At 36.2% G+C, this 14,392-nt stretch overlaps 2 protein-coding genes across 9 annotated transcripts in view; both read left to right on the top strand.

The window, feature by feature from the left end:
* The window catches only part of LOC142553875 (lysine-specific demethylase JMJ31-like), a 29,390-nt gene extending 27,367 nt beyond the window's left edge, over positions 1-2,023 (top strand). For 5 of the 8 annotated variants that reach the window (XM_075664402.1, XM_075664400.1, XM_075664398.1 and 2 more), the window contains 3 exons: positions 175-290; positions 379-472; positions 1,871-2,023. In XM_075664402.1, coding sequence (XP_075520517.1) covers positions 175-290; positions 379-472; positions 1,871-1,987 — 327 coding nt within the window. In that variant the 3' untranslated portion in view covers positions 1,988-2,023. Of the gene's footprint in view, positions 1-174; positions 291-378; positions 473-1,260; positions 1,640-1,703; positions 1,789-1,870 lie in introns of those variants that run through there. The other 3 variants (XR_012822027.1, XR_012822026.1, XM_075664399.1) reach the window with 3 other exon arrangements.
* A 1,440-nt stretch (positions 2,024-3,463) lies between these two features.
* LOC142553873 (3-methyl-2-oxobutanoate hydroxymethyltransferase 1, mitochondrial-like) lies at positions 3,464-6,177 on the top strand. Its single transcript, XM_075664396.1, has 5 exons — positions 3,464-4,085; positions 4,616-4,822; positions 5,025-5,171; positions 5,594-5,647; positions 5,742-6,177. Exons 1-5 carry the CDS (start codon positions 3,651-3,653, stop codon positions 5,976-5,978), a joined length of 1,080 nt encoding a protein of 359 aa, XP_075520511.1. The 5' UTR covers positions 3,464-3,650; the 3' UTR covers positions 5,979-6,177.
* The last annotated feature ends 8,215 nt before the right edge of the window (positions 6,178-14,392 follow it).

Raw genomic sequence — 14,392 nt, 5'->3', positions numbered from 1 at the left:
AGATTGATATTGGATATTCTACGCACAGGTGATAATATAAACGTGCTAACAGTAAAAATATAAAGATCTTTTGGTCATTGACAGGGTAAATTTATTGCGTTAATAGACTGGTAAGAAACTGACAATTTCTCCCCTCCATCTTCCTCTATGAAGTGCTAACTCTGCATTGTTTAGCACAATTTCCCAAGGACTCTGGAAGCTTTTTTGTTGCATGCACTTTCTCCAGTGGGTTCCGAAGTCCTTACCAAGAAATTTGAGCAGCTGGATCAAATGATAGCGACAAACGAGCAGTACTTAATGATTTTATTTTATGGTTTTTCTTTCTCTTTGTAGAGAAGGAATATCTATTTGACTTCTATTACTTTTCTAATTTTTTAGGGTTCAATTCTACCAGAAATTTTATAATGTGTTTGATGACCAGTTCTCTGCCATGGATACCATTCTGAGTCGGAAAGAGTTGTTTGCATGCCAGGTAATTTATTACTACTCAACCTATTTATACAATTTTTCTTTGAATAATTTCTGTCTTTGAAATGGATGAAAAAGTGTTTTTAGTTTTTTCATCTTTAATTTTCTCTCCCCCGCGCCTTTTCTCGGTATTTCTCCATTTACATACGCTTTAAGTTAGGGATATGTCAATTTTATATCCAGAAAATTAGAAATCCTCAAGGGGCTACTGTATCTCTAATGATTATGTTCCCTGCTACATCATCATTCCACACAAGGTGGTGTGCTTGTATAAATTGAGACTAGCTGGACAGACCATCGTTGCTTCCTTACTCACATGGGCACATTCTATACTTAAAAGTTTCCATGATCGACAGTAGAAAATGCATTTTCAATGGGGTCTCACAGACACAGAAGATTATTGAAACTAATATCTGTAAGGATATGATCATAGTAATGGTCTCAAACGCTGAAACTTTTGTTATGTTTAATTTAATGATTCAAGAAAGAAAAAGTTGACCTCACCTGTTTTATATAAACAGAGGCTTTTGTAGTTGAATTTTTTGTTTCTTTTTGCTCCTTTCCCTCTCTTTTTTGTTTAAGTGGAAGCAGGAGCATAGACACTTATTATGACGTTTAATCTGCATAAGCATCTTTACACATTATTTCTAAGATTCAGTCCAGAAGATTTCGGTAATGAGTATGCTGCAGAACAAATATTTGTTCTTTTGATAGAATTTCAGATGGACTTCAATTCCATAATTTTAAAATGTTGAAGGTAAGAGAATTTTTTATGGTTCTTTCTTTCAACAGGCGTTCAAGAATGTGCTATTTCAGTATTTGGGAATAAAGTTTGATGGGCCAAGACCGTCGGTTCAATAGGACATCAATCCCAACATATTGGTTATACTGGTGAATGGCCACTGTTGGCTTGCAAATCACTTCAATGGAGCCTCTCCTTGCTGGTTTCATATCGTACTTGTGTTCATTTGGGAAAACTTAGAATATGAATTTTGTAGAGCTCTCAAGTCTTTTACAGTGACACCTGAAATTCAGCAGAGCTGAAACCGATGTTGTGAAAGAAAATAATTAATATTTCAAACACGTGGTAGTAATATATGATGAGCAAACACCATGGACTAATAAACAATTATACTGATTCCTAGAGTCTTAAAACACATTAATTAATGTTTTTATATCTTCAATACAAACTACATGGTGCAATATTCATTGTGTTTGTAATAATGCCGATACAGCTACGAAACACCACCGTCATCTTCCTTATTGTTATATGTTAAGATTTTTGGTTCACTGAACTAGAAACGTTCGACTTGAATCACAGTGAGAGATCCTTTAACTAATTTCTACAATCTGGGCGTACCCCTATTAATTAAACTCTTTCTGCATATGATTCATTGTTCAGATGCAACTGGCAGAGACGAGGTCTCAAAATCCTAGTGGTCTTGGGTTCGAATCTCATCGATTGCGTGATATATGTTTAGTTAATAGTTATGTGAATCCCTTCGTCTCGGTTGTATAAAAAACCATTTCTTTTATGAAATAATAATGAAGTGAATGAATGTATAATGCATGTGTGTGCGTGCGTGCGTGTGGAATTGGTTCTACAACCGATAAACCAAGTGAGCGCGACAATCACGTTGTTTGGAATGTGGTTGCTAACTTTCAACTTCTTCTAAATCTGAAACCGCATATATTGATGTGTTCAAAAAAGTTTCAACTTAAACTCATTGGTTTTATGCAGGAATCTCAGTAAGCTATAATGTAATGTGCACATTTCTGTCAAAATCTGTACATATTTTTTAGGAGAAAATCTCTACTTCTGACTAAGCATATTAAGATATTCTTTATATATACTTTCCTATAAAAATTTGTTTTTTTTCCCTAATTATAAAATAACATTAAGAGATCGTATTGTACGTTAACCATAACTTATCGGCGCTGTTTCATCGTTGATCGAGGTTATAATGAGTTCACAATTATTTATTTAGTAAATTTAGAATCTACAAATTAAAAAACAATGTTAGTAGTGATGATAGTATACCATATGTACGTAATTTTAATGAAATATTCTAGAGTATTTTAGAATTGATTAATTAATCAATTAAGAAATTCACATATATGTTTATACATGTATATATATGTATGTATATATATATTTATTTATATATATCATGCAGTATCAAGAGTTAACTTTCCATTATATATACAATATGAGAATTTTAAATACTTAATTAAATGTGAATCCTAATGAGATTATGATTATGAATCATAATATGAGTCGGATTCCTGGAATCAAAACTTATAAATATTTCATTAAGTATCATATGAAATAAAACAAGATTTTTAACACAGATTTTGGAAGAGAATTTTTTTTACCTCCCTCTCTCCTCAAAAATTCGGCCACCATTTTCACAAGGAAAATTCACGTCCACTTGACTGCCACATCGTCGCAGATTTCTGGAATTCAGTCAATCTAGTTTCGGCGCAAAGTTCATTTAGATCTCTAATGTGATCTAAGCGAGGAATTCAGTCTCCGGTCGTGGACTTGATTAGGTGATTACAGGAGGAAGATCTGTTCGTAGGAATTTACAAGAAGGACCAACTCAACTAATTTCAAATTGATGTGGTGTCCACCATTAGATCCACAGTGACATACAGTTTTAAACACCTATGAATGTTTTAAATCATACGAAAAGATGTTTTGAATATCAAAAATAAAATTTTTAAACTTCCGTTCGTCTCTATTTGTGAAAAAAGAATACACCAATAGATATATCAAATGTGTCACTAATAATTATTATATTAATCAAACACGAATTCAACATTATATTTAAAGATTTTGCTGAGACATTTGAGTCAATCAATAAGACCGGATATAGCTCGAATGATACTAGCACATGAACAATGTGTACACTTTGATCCAATAACTAAAAGGGGAATCACCTTAGAATGGAACAAACAAAGCCTATTATAAAAAAAGAAAAAAAAAAAGAGGCGAAGCCATGAAATTGTCAGGTGGTACAACCAAAAAAGAAAATGCAGGTACTAAAATCTCTTAATATTACAAACTCAGCACCTGTCATCACTAGTTCTTGCTGGTGTAGCGCAGCCCAGCAAAATACAACCCGCGTATACTCGCACGATTTGCATTCCGGGCCCGTAGAACTTGTTCTGAATTCAATATGACAGTTTTCTCTTCAATTTCAAAGACCCTTTGCAATTCAATCAACAGAAAGCAACCAAAATCCTGTTCTATGCCGACCCTTTTGAAATGCATGAGCAACGTCCCAGAAAACAGCGTCTACGGCGGGCCAAAGCCCCAGAACCCCAATCAGCGCGTGACGCTCACTCAGCTGCGCCAGAAATACAAGAAGGGTGAACCAATAACGATGGTGACGGCTTATGATTACCCGTCGGGCGTGCATTTGGACCAGGCCGGGATTGATATTTGTCTTGTTGGTGATTCTGCTTCTATGGTGGTTCACGGTCACGACACCACCTTGCCTATATCGCTGGACGAGATGCTCGTGCACTGCCGAGCAGTGGCGCGCGGCGCCAAGTCACCGCTGCTCGCTGGGGACCTGCCTTTTGGCAGTTACGAGTCCAGCACTCGTCAGGTGGTGCAAGTTAAATTCTTTATAGTCACATTGCTATCTAATGTTATATGGTGTTTAATTTTCTTGTTTTCTAATTTATTTTTTAGCTGTTTTTGTTACAGTATGGTGATCTTGGTTAATTTGTTGTCTGTGTTGCTTAAATATTGTAAGTTCTGATTAAACGATGATAGTTTTGCCACTTAATGGGAGTAGTGCTTGCATTGTGCTTGGTTTTGATTGGCTGGATAAAATGTTCTTATTCTTGTGAAGCAAGAAGAAGTTTCTTTGTCATGTTTGATGTGCTTCGTAGTTGAAGCATATAGATGAGCTTGGACTATCTGAATGGCATTCTAAATGTTTTACGGAGACGAAAAAAGAATTAGTTATTTTAACATGAAATCTTTTATGAAATAGCATTGTGTGAACAGTGTCTTACTTATCCTATATATGTAATATGACCACAAATAGAGCAAAAGTTGTGCTCTACAACGACGGATGCTTCGGTGGTGAACATAAAATGTTTGCTCATTTGCAGTTTGAATTTTGAGCAGGCAGTTGAAACAGCTGTGAGGGTCCTGAAGGAAGGAGGAATGGATGCAATTAAATTGGAAGGAGGAGCACCTTCGAGAATTACAGCAGCTAAAGCTATTGTAGAAGCTGGGATTGCTGTGATGGGGCATGTGGGTCTAACTCCTCAGGCCATAAGTGTTCTTGGAGGATTTAGGCCCCAAGGCAAAAGTGTCGATAGTGCTGTCAAGGTCTTTTTAAATAATTTTGATAGGCTACCATTCTAAATGCAGGGGCAATCCCATAAATTTGGATGAGGAGTTGAGATCTTGAGGGCGGCAACTCAATGGAGTTTAGATGGATAAAAAATTATGCATAGATTTCAATAGAAATTCTGTTTACTTGTTGAAGTCAATAAATTGAAGCTTTACTGATGAATTTATGTTTTCGCAGGTTGTTGAGACCTCCATAGCTTTGCAAGAAGTAGGATGCTTTGCTGTTGTTTTAGAATGCATCCCTGCACCTGTGGCTGCTGCTGTCACATCAGCTCTTAAGATCCCCACAATTGGCATTGGTGCCGGGCCTTTCTGTAGTGGTCAGGTATGCCTTTAGCTATTCCTACATTTTCCACAAGAGTAATGACACCACTTCTTGTCGAAGACCAACATGATCTCTAATATTGCCTGCTTTTACCAATTTTTTTGTCCCTGTAAAATCCAGAGACTGAAATTCATTTGGTTATGGCTGACCTCAGATTCTGTCTCAAAGAGGAAAAAGTCACTTTCCGTGTTCTTTTTTTCTGTTTCTTGTCATAGAATTTGGTCTGGAAGGGGTTAGGGATGGTAGAGAGTGAAGCAGTACTCGAACAGACGACCAGCAAGAATATTGCGATTGTCATTGGTTAAGTTAATGTTGCAACTTGCACATGTTTTCTTGTTTTGCCTGTCATAATGAGACTTAGTATTTTTCTTACGAGATCCAAATCCACAGTGGCAGTAACACAATCTAATTTACTGGTGCAGGTGCTAGTTTACCACGATCTTCTTGGAATGCTGCAACATCCGCACCATGCCAAGGTTCACTAGACCCATTATTTGTATCGCAAGAATTTCTTTCTGTATTCTCGAAAAATTGATAGTCAGTAAGTTCTTTGTCCGATGGGCATCACAGGTCACTCCCAAGTTCTGTAAACAGTATGCTTGTGTTGGGGATGTCATCAACAAGGCTCTTCTGGAGTACAAGCAAGAAGTGACAACCGGTGTTTTTCCTACCTCGACTCACAGCCCATACAAAATTGCTACTTCAGATGTCGACGGTTTCATGCATGAGCTGCAGAAGATGGGTTTACAAGACGCAGCATCTGCAGCAGCCAATGCAGCTGAAAAGATGGAAGCTACGAAATTATAAGATAAAGTGAGTACAAAACGCGCCAGAGTATATGAAGAAAGCTTTGGAAATAAACTGTAGTTTTTTACTATGTGAATTTTTGGGTTCATGGTTTGACAGAAGGCATCTAAATAATAGAGGGGTTTCAACTAACAAATGCTAGATTCTGCCTAAATCTTGATACTAGTTAGTATTGAGTTATATAAATTAAATTGATGTCAAAAGCACTTTTTGTTCTTTTTCTATTTGATTTGATGCCCATTTCGTCTAACTATTTTACAAGAAATAATATTTATAAAATTTGTAAAATCCTGTTGTCAAATCATTTCTATCTCAATTCATAATTATAATCGTCCAAATCCTTTTTGTTTAAATTATGCTAATCATTTTGATGTCACATAATAATACTCGAGTACTAAAACGTAATAACACTTACATAGTAACGAATTTTACATCGAATCATATATGCAAAAATTTCAAATTAATAAATTATCAAAGTCCAAAAGATCAAACTACAAAAATCCTAGATAAAATTAAGAGATTAAAATATAAAATCAATGCACAAGTATGAAAACCAAGTTAAAAAATTCACGTAAAATTTTAAATATACAAAAAAAAGTAAAGGTAGCGAGAACAACATCAAAAAATAAAACTAACTGCAATAATTTTTTTTTTAAAAAAAAGCAGCTGAAGAAATTCTTAACTGAAACTTTGAATTTTATAAAAAGAAATAATGTATCATGATGTTTAAAAATTCTTTTGTTGGGATATATCATGTCAGATAGAAACAATTTTCCCAAAAGAAAAATATAAAATAGTAAATCCCTGATATTAAGTCACTATCATTTTGCTTTGTATGATGTATCTATATTATAAAGAATAAATTAACATTCAGGCCCCCTCTTTTGGCAGGTGCGGCCGCGTGTCTGGTCTTGTCCAACCTTGTACATCTGTCGTTGAAAAATGACAAAAAATGGTCAAAACTTGAAAACAAGAGAAATTGAAATTGATAATAATATATAGAACCAAAATACGAATATATAAGATTAACATTATAATTTTTCTTAATGATTATTTGCATAAAAATTAATTATGCATGAAATTTGATTTTACCGTATACTCCGTGATTGTGCTCAATATGACATCATCATAAGTTAGGTAGAGATATTATGAAAGATAATGTTGAAAACGACTCTGGCAAAAACTTGTGTTAGACGATTGTAGGATCGTCTGCCTAGCACCTTGTGGTGCTTCAAACAAAATATTCTTCAAAAGCTGCAATAGCTCGTGTTCTAAGAATATATTTACCGATGATTTAGATCGAGTTTGGAGTTAAAACCAAGCGGAACACACTCGAAATAATCCTTCGTTAAGAAACACTGATATATTTGTATATCTTGTGTAACTGAATAACCAAAAGACTAGATTAGTTTTTGCATTCAATAATTAAGTTATGGTGAGAACTGAATCAACGGATGCTCTTACTAGTTAAATCAGTTTGAAAACAATAGTTAAAACAATAAATACACAAGATATGTTTATGGATGTTCGGAGACTTCAACTGCTCCTATGTCACCCCTTCTACCACCTCGGGTAGGATTCACTAGAAGACTTTGATCTATACAACACTTTATACAAACCCACCCAGCTAGGACTTACACTACTGCCTAAACTGAACTCCTAGACTAGACTGAAGACAGCATCTTCCAGTCAACACTTCTTTAATGTCTATGTGAGAAAGACTACATACACAAGTTTAACGTCTTTGTGCAAGACTGTATTTTAGTGGTGGTGTGTGTGTGTGTGTTAGAGAGAACTGATCTCTGAACACTACACGAAAGTGTTCTCACACACTGAGGGAAATATGCTTCTAATCTAAGCTGATAACACGTTGAAGTGTTCCCTCGACTCGGCTGAATGCTTCTCTCTTAAGCTGATATGACTTTGAAGCGAGCCCTTCTCTTTTCTCTCTTTTGTTGTATATGTCTTCCTTTTGTCTTCACTGATCTTCATCTTCTATTTATAGGCGCGAAGTTTGGTCGTACAGTGAGACTCAATTATTGTATCCGTTGCATTTTGAATTTGTTCCTCGAAATTTGTCTTGTTCGTTCTGGAACACTTTTATCTTTAAGCTCTGATGCAACGTCCATTATTCTCTTTTGACTGGACAAAAGTTATTGTACCTTTGCGCACAGCTGTATTCCACTTAGTTCAGCTTGTCTTGATCTGCAACTGATTGCTCCTAACTGATGTTCTGAACTGATCAGTTGAACTGATCTTCAGTTGGGCTGGTGAAATCAATTGATTAGTCAGTTTGAACTGATTTCATTCTTGTTCAGTTGAATTGGTTTCAGTTGGGCTCTTCATCAGTTGAACACTCCTTCAGCTGGCCGGGCTTTTGAGTTTCTCCTGCTGAACCACCTGTCAATTGAACAATCAGTTGAATTCATTTACGATACATCAGTTGAACTGGTCTAGTTTGGTTGATCAGTTGATGCTTTCAGTTGGCGTCTTCGACAGCTTCAGTTTTGGCTCATAAGTGATTATTTCAGTTTCAGCTATCTGCGCACTAAGGTAGATTATTAAAAACAAATAAACAAGTTTTGTTAACATCAAAATTAAGATTGCGAACATGAAATGTTCCAACAACGGTCTCACGGGTCGTATTTTATGAGACATATATCTTATTTGGGTCATCCATGAAAAATTATTACTTTTTATGCTAAGAATATTACTTTTGATTGTGAATATTGACAGTGTTGACCTGTCTCATAGATAAAAATTCGTGAGACCGTATCACAAAAGACCTACTTAACGACTTTATCTAGTAAACGAGTTACTTGCTAAGACTCTGTCTTTATTAATATTATATATTATATGTAAAAATACGTGGATATTATATATTGCACACAATTTGTTTAAATAGTTTTTTATTTAATTAAAATATTATACAAATTAAATTAAATTATAACACGAGATCTATTAAGATTAATTTGTATAATTATAAAATGTGAAAATTCAAACACACTCTATTATACTAAATAAATGCATAAACCAATACAATTTGTTGGAAACTTAATTTCGGAAATTTGACGCGATGAAAGATTGAACTAACTGATCAAAAAGACTGAATAGAACTGATCCAAAATATACGCAAACTATTAGTCAAGGCAACTGAACTAAGCTAACTGAAATGTGTAGTCGACTGGATGATCAGTTGGAACTGATCAGTCTTACTACTATCAATTGTGAGCTATCAGCTAGTTCCATCGGCTGTGTCAAACTGATAGTTTGATACGTCATCAATTAAGGAATGTAACTATCAACCGAAAACTGTACAAAAGCAAAATGTAACATGTAGTGGGAACGCCGCATACCAGCAATGCTACAGTGTACGACTGTCAGAAAGATATTGACGTGACAAACAACGGAAAGAAATATTCAAACATATTTATTGTTACCGTTGGAAGCAAAGGCTATAAATAGCCGAGAAGAGCAGCTGAGAAAACAAGTGACACATAAAACCAAGTTGTTATTCTGCTGAAATCCTCACTAAGCTTTCTGTTCATACTCAAAGATTTCAAAAGCTCACACTTAGCGTATTTATTCATAGCATTCAAGGGCTATACATTAAGCTTACAAGCACAAACATATATCGTTGTATTATTCGATCTTAAAGAGATCAGTTGTTGGAAACTAAATTTCAGTAGTTTAAAAAACTAAGTGCTTAAATCGAATGAATTAACTAATCAAGATGTTCGAAAGTAACTGAACAAATACTCAAACTTACAGCTGCCTATAACTGAAGATTAATGCGCTAAAGCAACTGAACCAGCTGAACTGAACTTACACACACAACTGACTGATAAGTTGGAAACTGATCAGTTGCTACATTCAGTTCTGAGCTTATCAGCTATTCAGATGATCCTTCAGCTGAACACGTTATCAGTTAACTAAAAGGACATTCAACCGACAACAGTACAAAGCAGACTGCAAGTAACAGTGGGAACGCCGCATATCAGAAAAGCTGCAGTGTACGAATGTAAGAAATATATTGACGTGGCAACCAACGGATATAAAGATTCAAATTACATTGATTATTATCGTTGAAGAGAAGCCTATAAATAGCAGGGAAGAGCAGTTGAAAAATAACGATTCACTATTCTATCAATCTTGCTGTTACTCTGCTGAAATTCTCGCTCATATAAAAAATTAGAAGCTCACACTTATCAGATTTACTCGTAGCATTCTAGGCTACTTTTCGAGCTTACTAGCACAAATCTTTTTGTTGTATATTCGATCTTTAAAGAAATCAGTTGTGCTAAGTCCAGTTGAACACTGTGAAACATATTGTAAACTAAGAGTTTCAGTTTTGGTATTGTTAACTCAAAACTGAAGTGGTCTGTACAAGTGTTTGTATCGATCAAAATCTTTTAGTGGATATCCTATACTTGTGATAAAAGGGGTGACGTAGGAGTGATTGAAATCTCCGAACATCCATAAAATCTCGTGTGTTCTTATTTTAGTTTTTGTTCTATCTATCAAGTCAGTTTATTTCTGCACTTTATTGTTAACTGATTGATATCGACTAACAAGATTTCGATTTTCAGTTTGTCACTAACTGAATCAACATTCGAAAGGTTGGAAAATCGTAAGTATTTATTCAACCTCCCCTTCTAAACATTCTTTCACCAGTTAATCGATCCTATTGAAAGAGGATCGATTAAGGTGCCCAAAATGCGCAACGGAAGTTTCAAAAAAAAATTTCATAGCAAAATCGAGCACCTCTACTAAGATGTGTAGCAAATACGAAAAACACGAAATGTCATACATAGGGTGTTTTTAAGAAAATATACTTATCAATATTAAAAGATTGATGTTGGCTCCAACTTAGTTGATATACAACTAAGCTCTTGAATGGCAAGACAATTCTTCAAGCTTCCTTCCTTCAAACATTAGGCCCACCACCAACTAGCTAGAAACCCCTCTTATTTTGCACAAGAAAAATAAAAGATTTTTCATAGAGAAGAGTATGAATTCCTCAACAATTGAAGAAATAAAAATGAGAAGAATTCTTGAGCAATATTTCGGCCAACTCAAGTGTAGGAGAGAAGGGGGAGACTTTTCTTGGTCCTTGAAAAAGTGATAATGGTGCATGAGCATGCCATGCAATTTTTAATGAAAAAGTAGTCCCCAACTCTTCACCTCCATAGCATGCTTTTTAAGTGGGCTTGTAACATTTACAAAAGCCCATGGACTTTAGTTAAATGTCTCAAACACATTTGAGTCCATTTAAAATTTTACTTGATTTTACTCAAGCCCACTAGTTTAATAATTATTTCTAATTGGGCTCTACAAGGCCCAATGTTATTTAATTAATTCAATACTTGAATTAATTTAATTATTTGGACTCTATTAGGCCCACTAGTGTTTAATTAATTCAACACTTGAATTAATTTAATTTAGTCCATAATAATGTTTATGAAAATCACAATTTTCAAATACATTATTTGTTTGGCCTACTTTTAATTTAGGAACACTTCCTCAAATTAAAAAAAATTACATTCTCCTTATAGAAGTCATACTTCTATTTTTCCTTACGCTTATAAACTCCTTTATAAGCCGTTCAACACATTGAACTATTTTACTTTTCAACGGGATCTAGAAAGCTAGCACTTGTGTGGCCCTCAATGGTTCATTGATACAACTAGCCGTGGGTTCACATCTCCATGTGATTCGGACTAAACATGTCCTTATACGAGCATACCCTAATTGCTCTATTCTTAATTATCAACTCCTTGATAACAAGAACGTCTGAATTCAAGTCTGATAGTACCCAACCAATCATGTTAAACGCCTAGCAGCATCGCTTACATGATTCCCTAGGTATCAAATGATAGTGCCTGCAAGAACCATTCAATTATGGTTAGCGTACAGTACGGTCCCTTCAACTCATATATCCCGACCGATTCGACAACCATTGGTATATCGAGAGTTGTCAATGAATCGATACTATGTGTCATGTCGTAGTTGCATCGATGGTGTGATCTATGAAACCCCTTTCATAATTACCACCATACTCTGATCAGAGATTTCATACTACATACACATGATTTCACATAGGATATCCATACCCGAAGGTAAGCGGTGAATCCCCGACTACAATGCATCGACTCCTATATGTTTCTACAAAACACCCAACCTTGCCACCTGATGACCCTATGAGAGTCGGTAAACAAGTCAAAGTGTAATGCTGTACATAGAGTCTCAATGTTGTCCCGGATCATAAGGACTAATGGTGTACAACCATAAACTAGGACGTTTCCACTCGATAAGTGAGAACCACTTGGAAAGTCTTTTATGGAGGGTTGTTCAGTGCACTCTACAAAGAGCACCTATCTGCATGTTCGGACAACACAATGTCCCCTACCAATGAAACATGGTACTCACATCGCAGATACTAGTCTCGAACTATATCCTTCTTAGCGGCGGCTTGAATCGACTAGGAACTGTTTAGAATATACAGTATTCCAAATATGAGTTTCATGATACTCATCATATGAGCATCTCATATTCTTTCTACTATTTGTATATTCAAGGACTTTATCTATGCAACTAGCATGGATATACAGATAAAGAAGTGCCAAAACAAAAATTTCAAATTTTATTAAAATAAAGATTGTTTATACATAGAGTTTCATTGTGAACACTCGGCCAACACTTGGCTCGACGGGCACCTACTATAACAATCTCCCACTTGCACTAGAGCCAACTACCCATATGCTTCAATCCCATCGATTCGCGATGCTTCTCGAATAATGATCCAGGTAAAGGCTTAGTTAGTGGATCAACAACATTATCTGCGGAGCCGACTTTGTCAATCAACACTTCTCTTCTTTCCACAATCTCTCGGAGGATGTGGTACTTTCTTAATACATGTTTGGATTTCTGATGAGACCTTGGCTCCTTTGCTTGAGCAATAGCTCCCGTGTTGTCACACAACATCGGGACAGGAGCAACTCCATTAGTAATGACGTCCAACTCTTGGACGAAATTCCTTATCGAAACAGCCTCCTTTGATGCATCTGATGCAGCAATGTATTCGGCCTCAGTGGTGGAATCCGCAGTACTGTCTTGCTTGGAACTCTTCCAAGAGACAGCAGCACCATTGAGCATGAATACGAATCCAGAGGTTGACTTCGAGTCATCGATATCGCTTTGGAAGCTAGAGTCGGTATAGCCTTCCAATTCAGTTGTCCACCCCCATAGATCAAGAACAATTCATTGATCCTTCTTAAATACTTGAGGATGTCTTTCACAGCTTTCCAATGTGGAAGACCGGGGTTCGATTGATATCTACTCACTACACTTAGTGCGAAAGCCACGTCAGGACATGTAGATATCATCCCATACATGATGCTACCAATTGCAGATGCATACGGAATGCGTGTCATCGCCACTATCTCTGCATCAGTCTTGGGAGACATAGACTTGGATAGGGACACGCCATGACACATTGGTAGATGTCCTCTCTTGTACTCATCCATCGAGAACCGATTCACGATGGTATCAATGTATGTGAACTGGGTGAGACCAAGCAATCTTCTCGATCTATCTCTATAGATCTGTATTCCCAATACAAAAGATGCTTCACCCAAGTCCTGCATCAAGAACTTACTCTCTAACCATATTTTAGTTGATTGCAACATTCCTACATCATTCCCAATGAGTAGAATGTCATCAACATAAAGCACCAGGAATGTCACAGCACTCCCACTAACCTTCTTATACACACAGGGTTCCTCAGGATTCTTAGCAAAACCAAACTCTTTGATTGTACTATCGAATCTAAGGTTCCAACTCCTAGATGTCTGCTTTAGACCATAAATAGATCTTTGAAGTTTGCATACCATATGCTCACTTCCGACAGATGTAAACCCTTCAGGTTGAGACATGTAAATCTCTTCCTTAATATCCCCATTAAGAAAGGCTGTCTTGACATCCATCTGCCATATCTCATAGTCATACCATGCAGCTATGACTAGCAATATCCTTATGGACTTGAACATTGCAACTGGAGAAAAGGTTTCCTCAAAGTCAACTCTTTGTCTTTGAGTATATCTTTTTGCCACCAATCGAGCCTTGAAGATCAATACCTTCCCATCCGCCCCAAGTTTCCTCTTGTAAATCCATTTACACCCTATGGGAACAATTCCTTCAGGTGGATCCACGAGATTCCACACTTGGTTTTGATTGCATGGAATTCAACTCAGATTCCATTGCTTCAAGCCACTTGGATGAATCGGCATCAGATAACGCTTCCTTGAAGGTCCTTGGATCATATCCATGGTTAGGCTCATCATGGCCCTCTTCAGGAAGCAGACCATACCTCATAGGTGGTCTCGAGACTCTCTCGGATCTTCTAGGAGCTTGTA

Source organism: Primulina tabacum, chromosome 8 (assembly GCF_025594145.1).
Source record: "Primulina tabacum isolate GXHZ01 chromosome 8, ASM2559414v2, whole genome shotgun sequence".
Taxonomy (NCBI): Eukaryota; Viridiplantae; Streptophyta; class Magnoliopsida; order Lamiales; family Gesneriaceae; genus Primulina; species Primulina tabacum.
The sequence above is the reverse complement of the archived record's forward strand: the minus strand, read 5'-3'. Positions and strand labels throughout refer to the sequence as shown.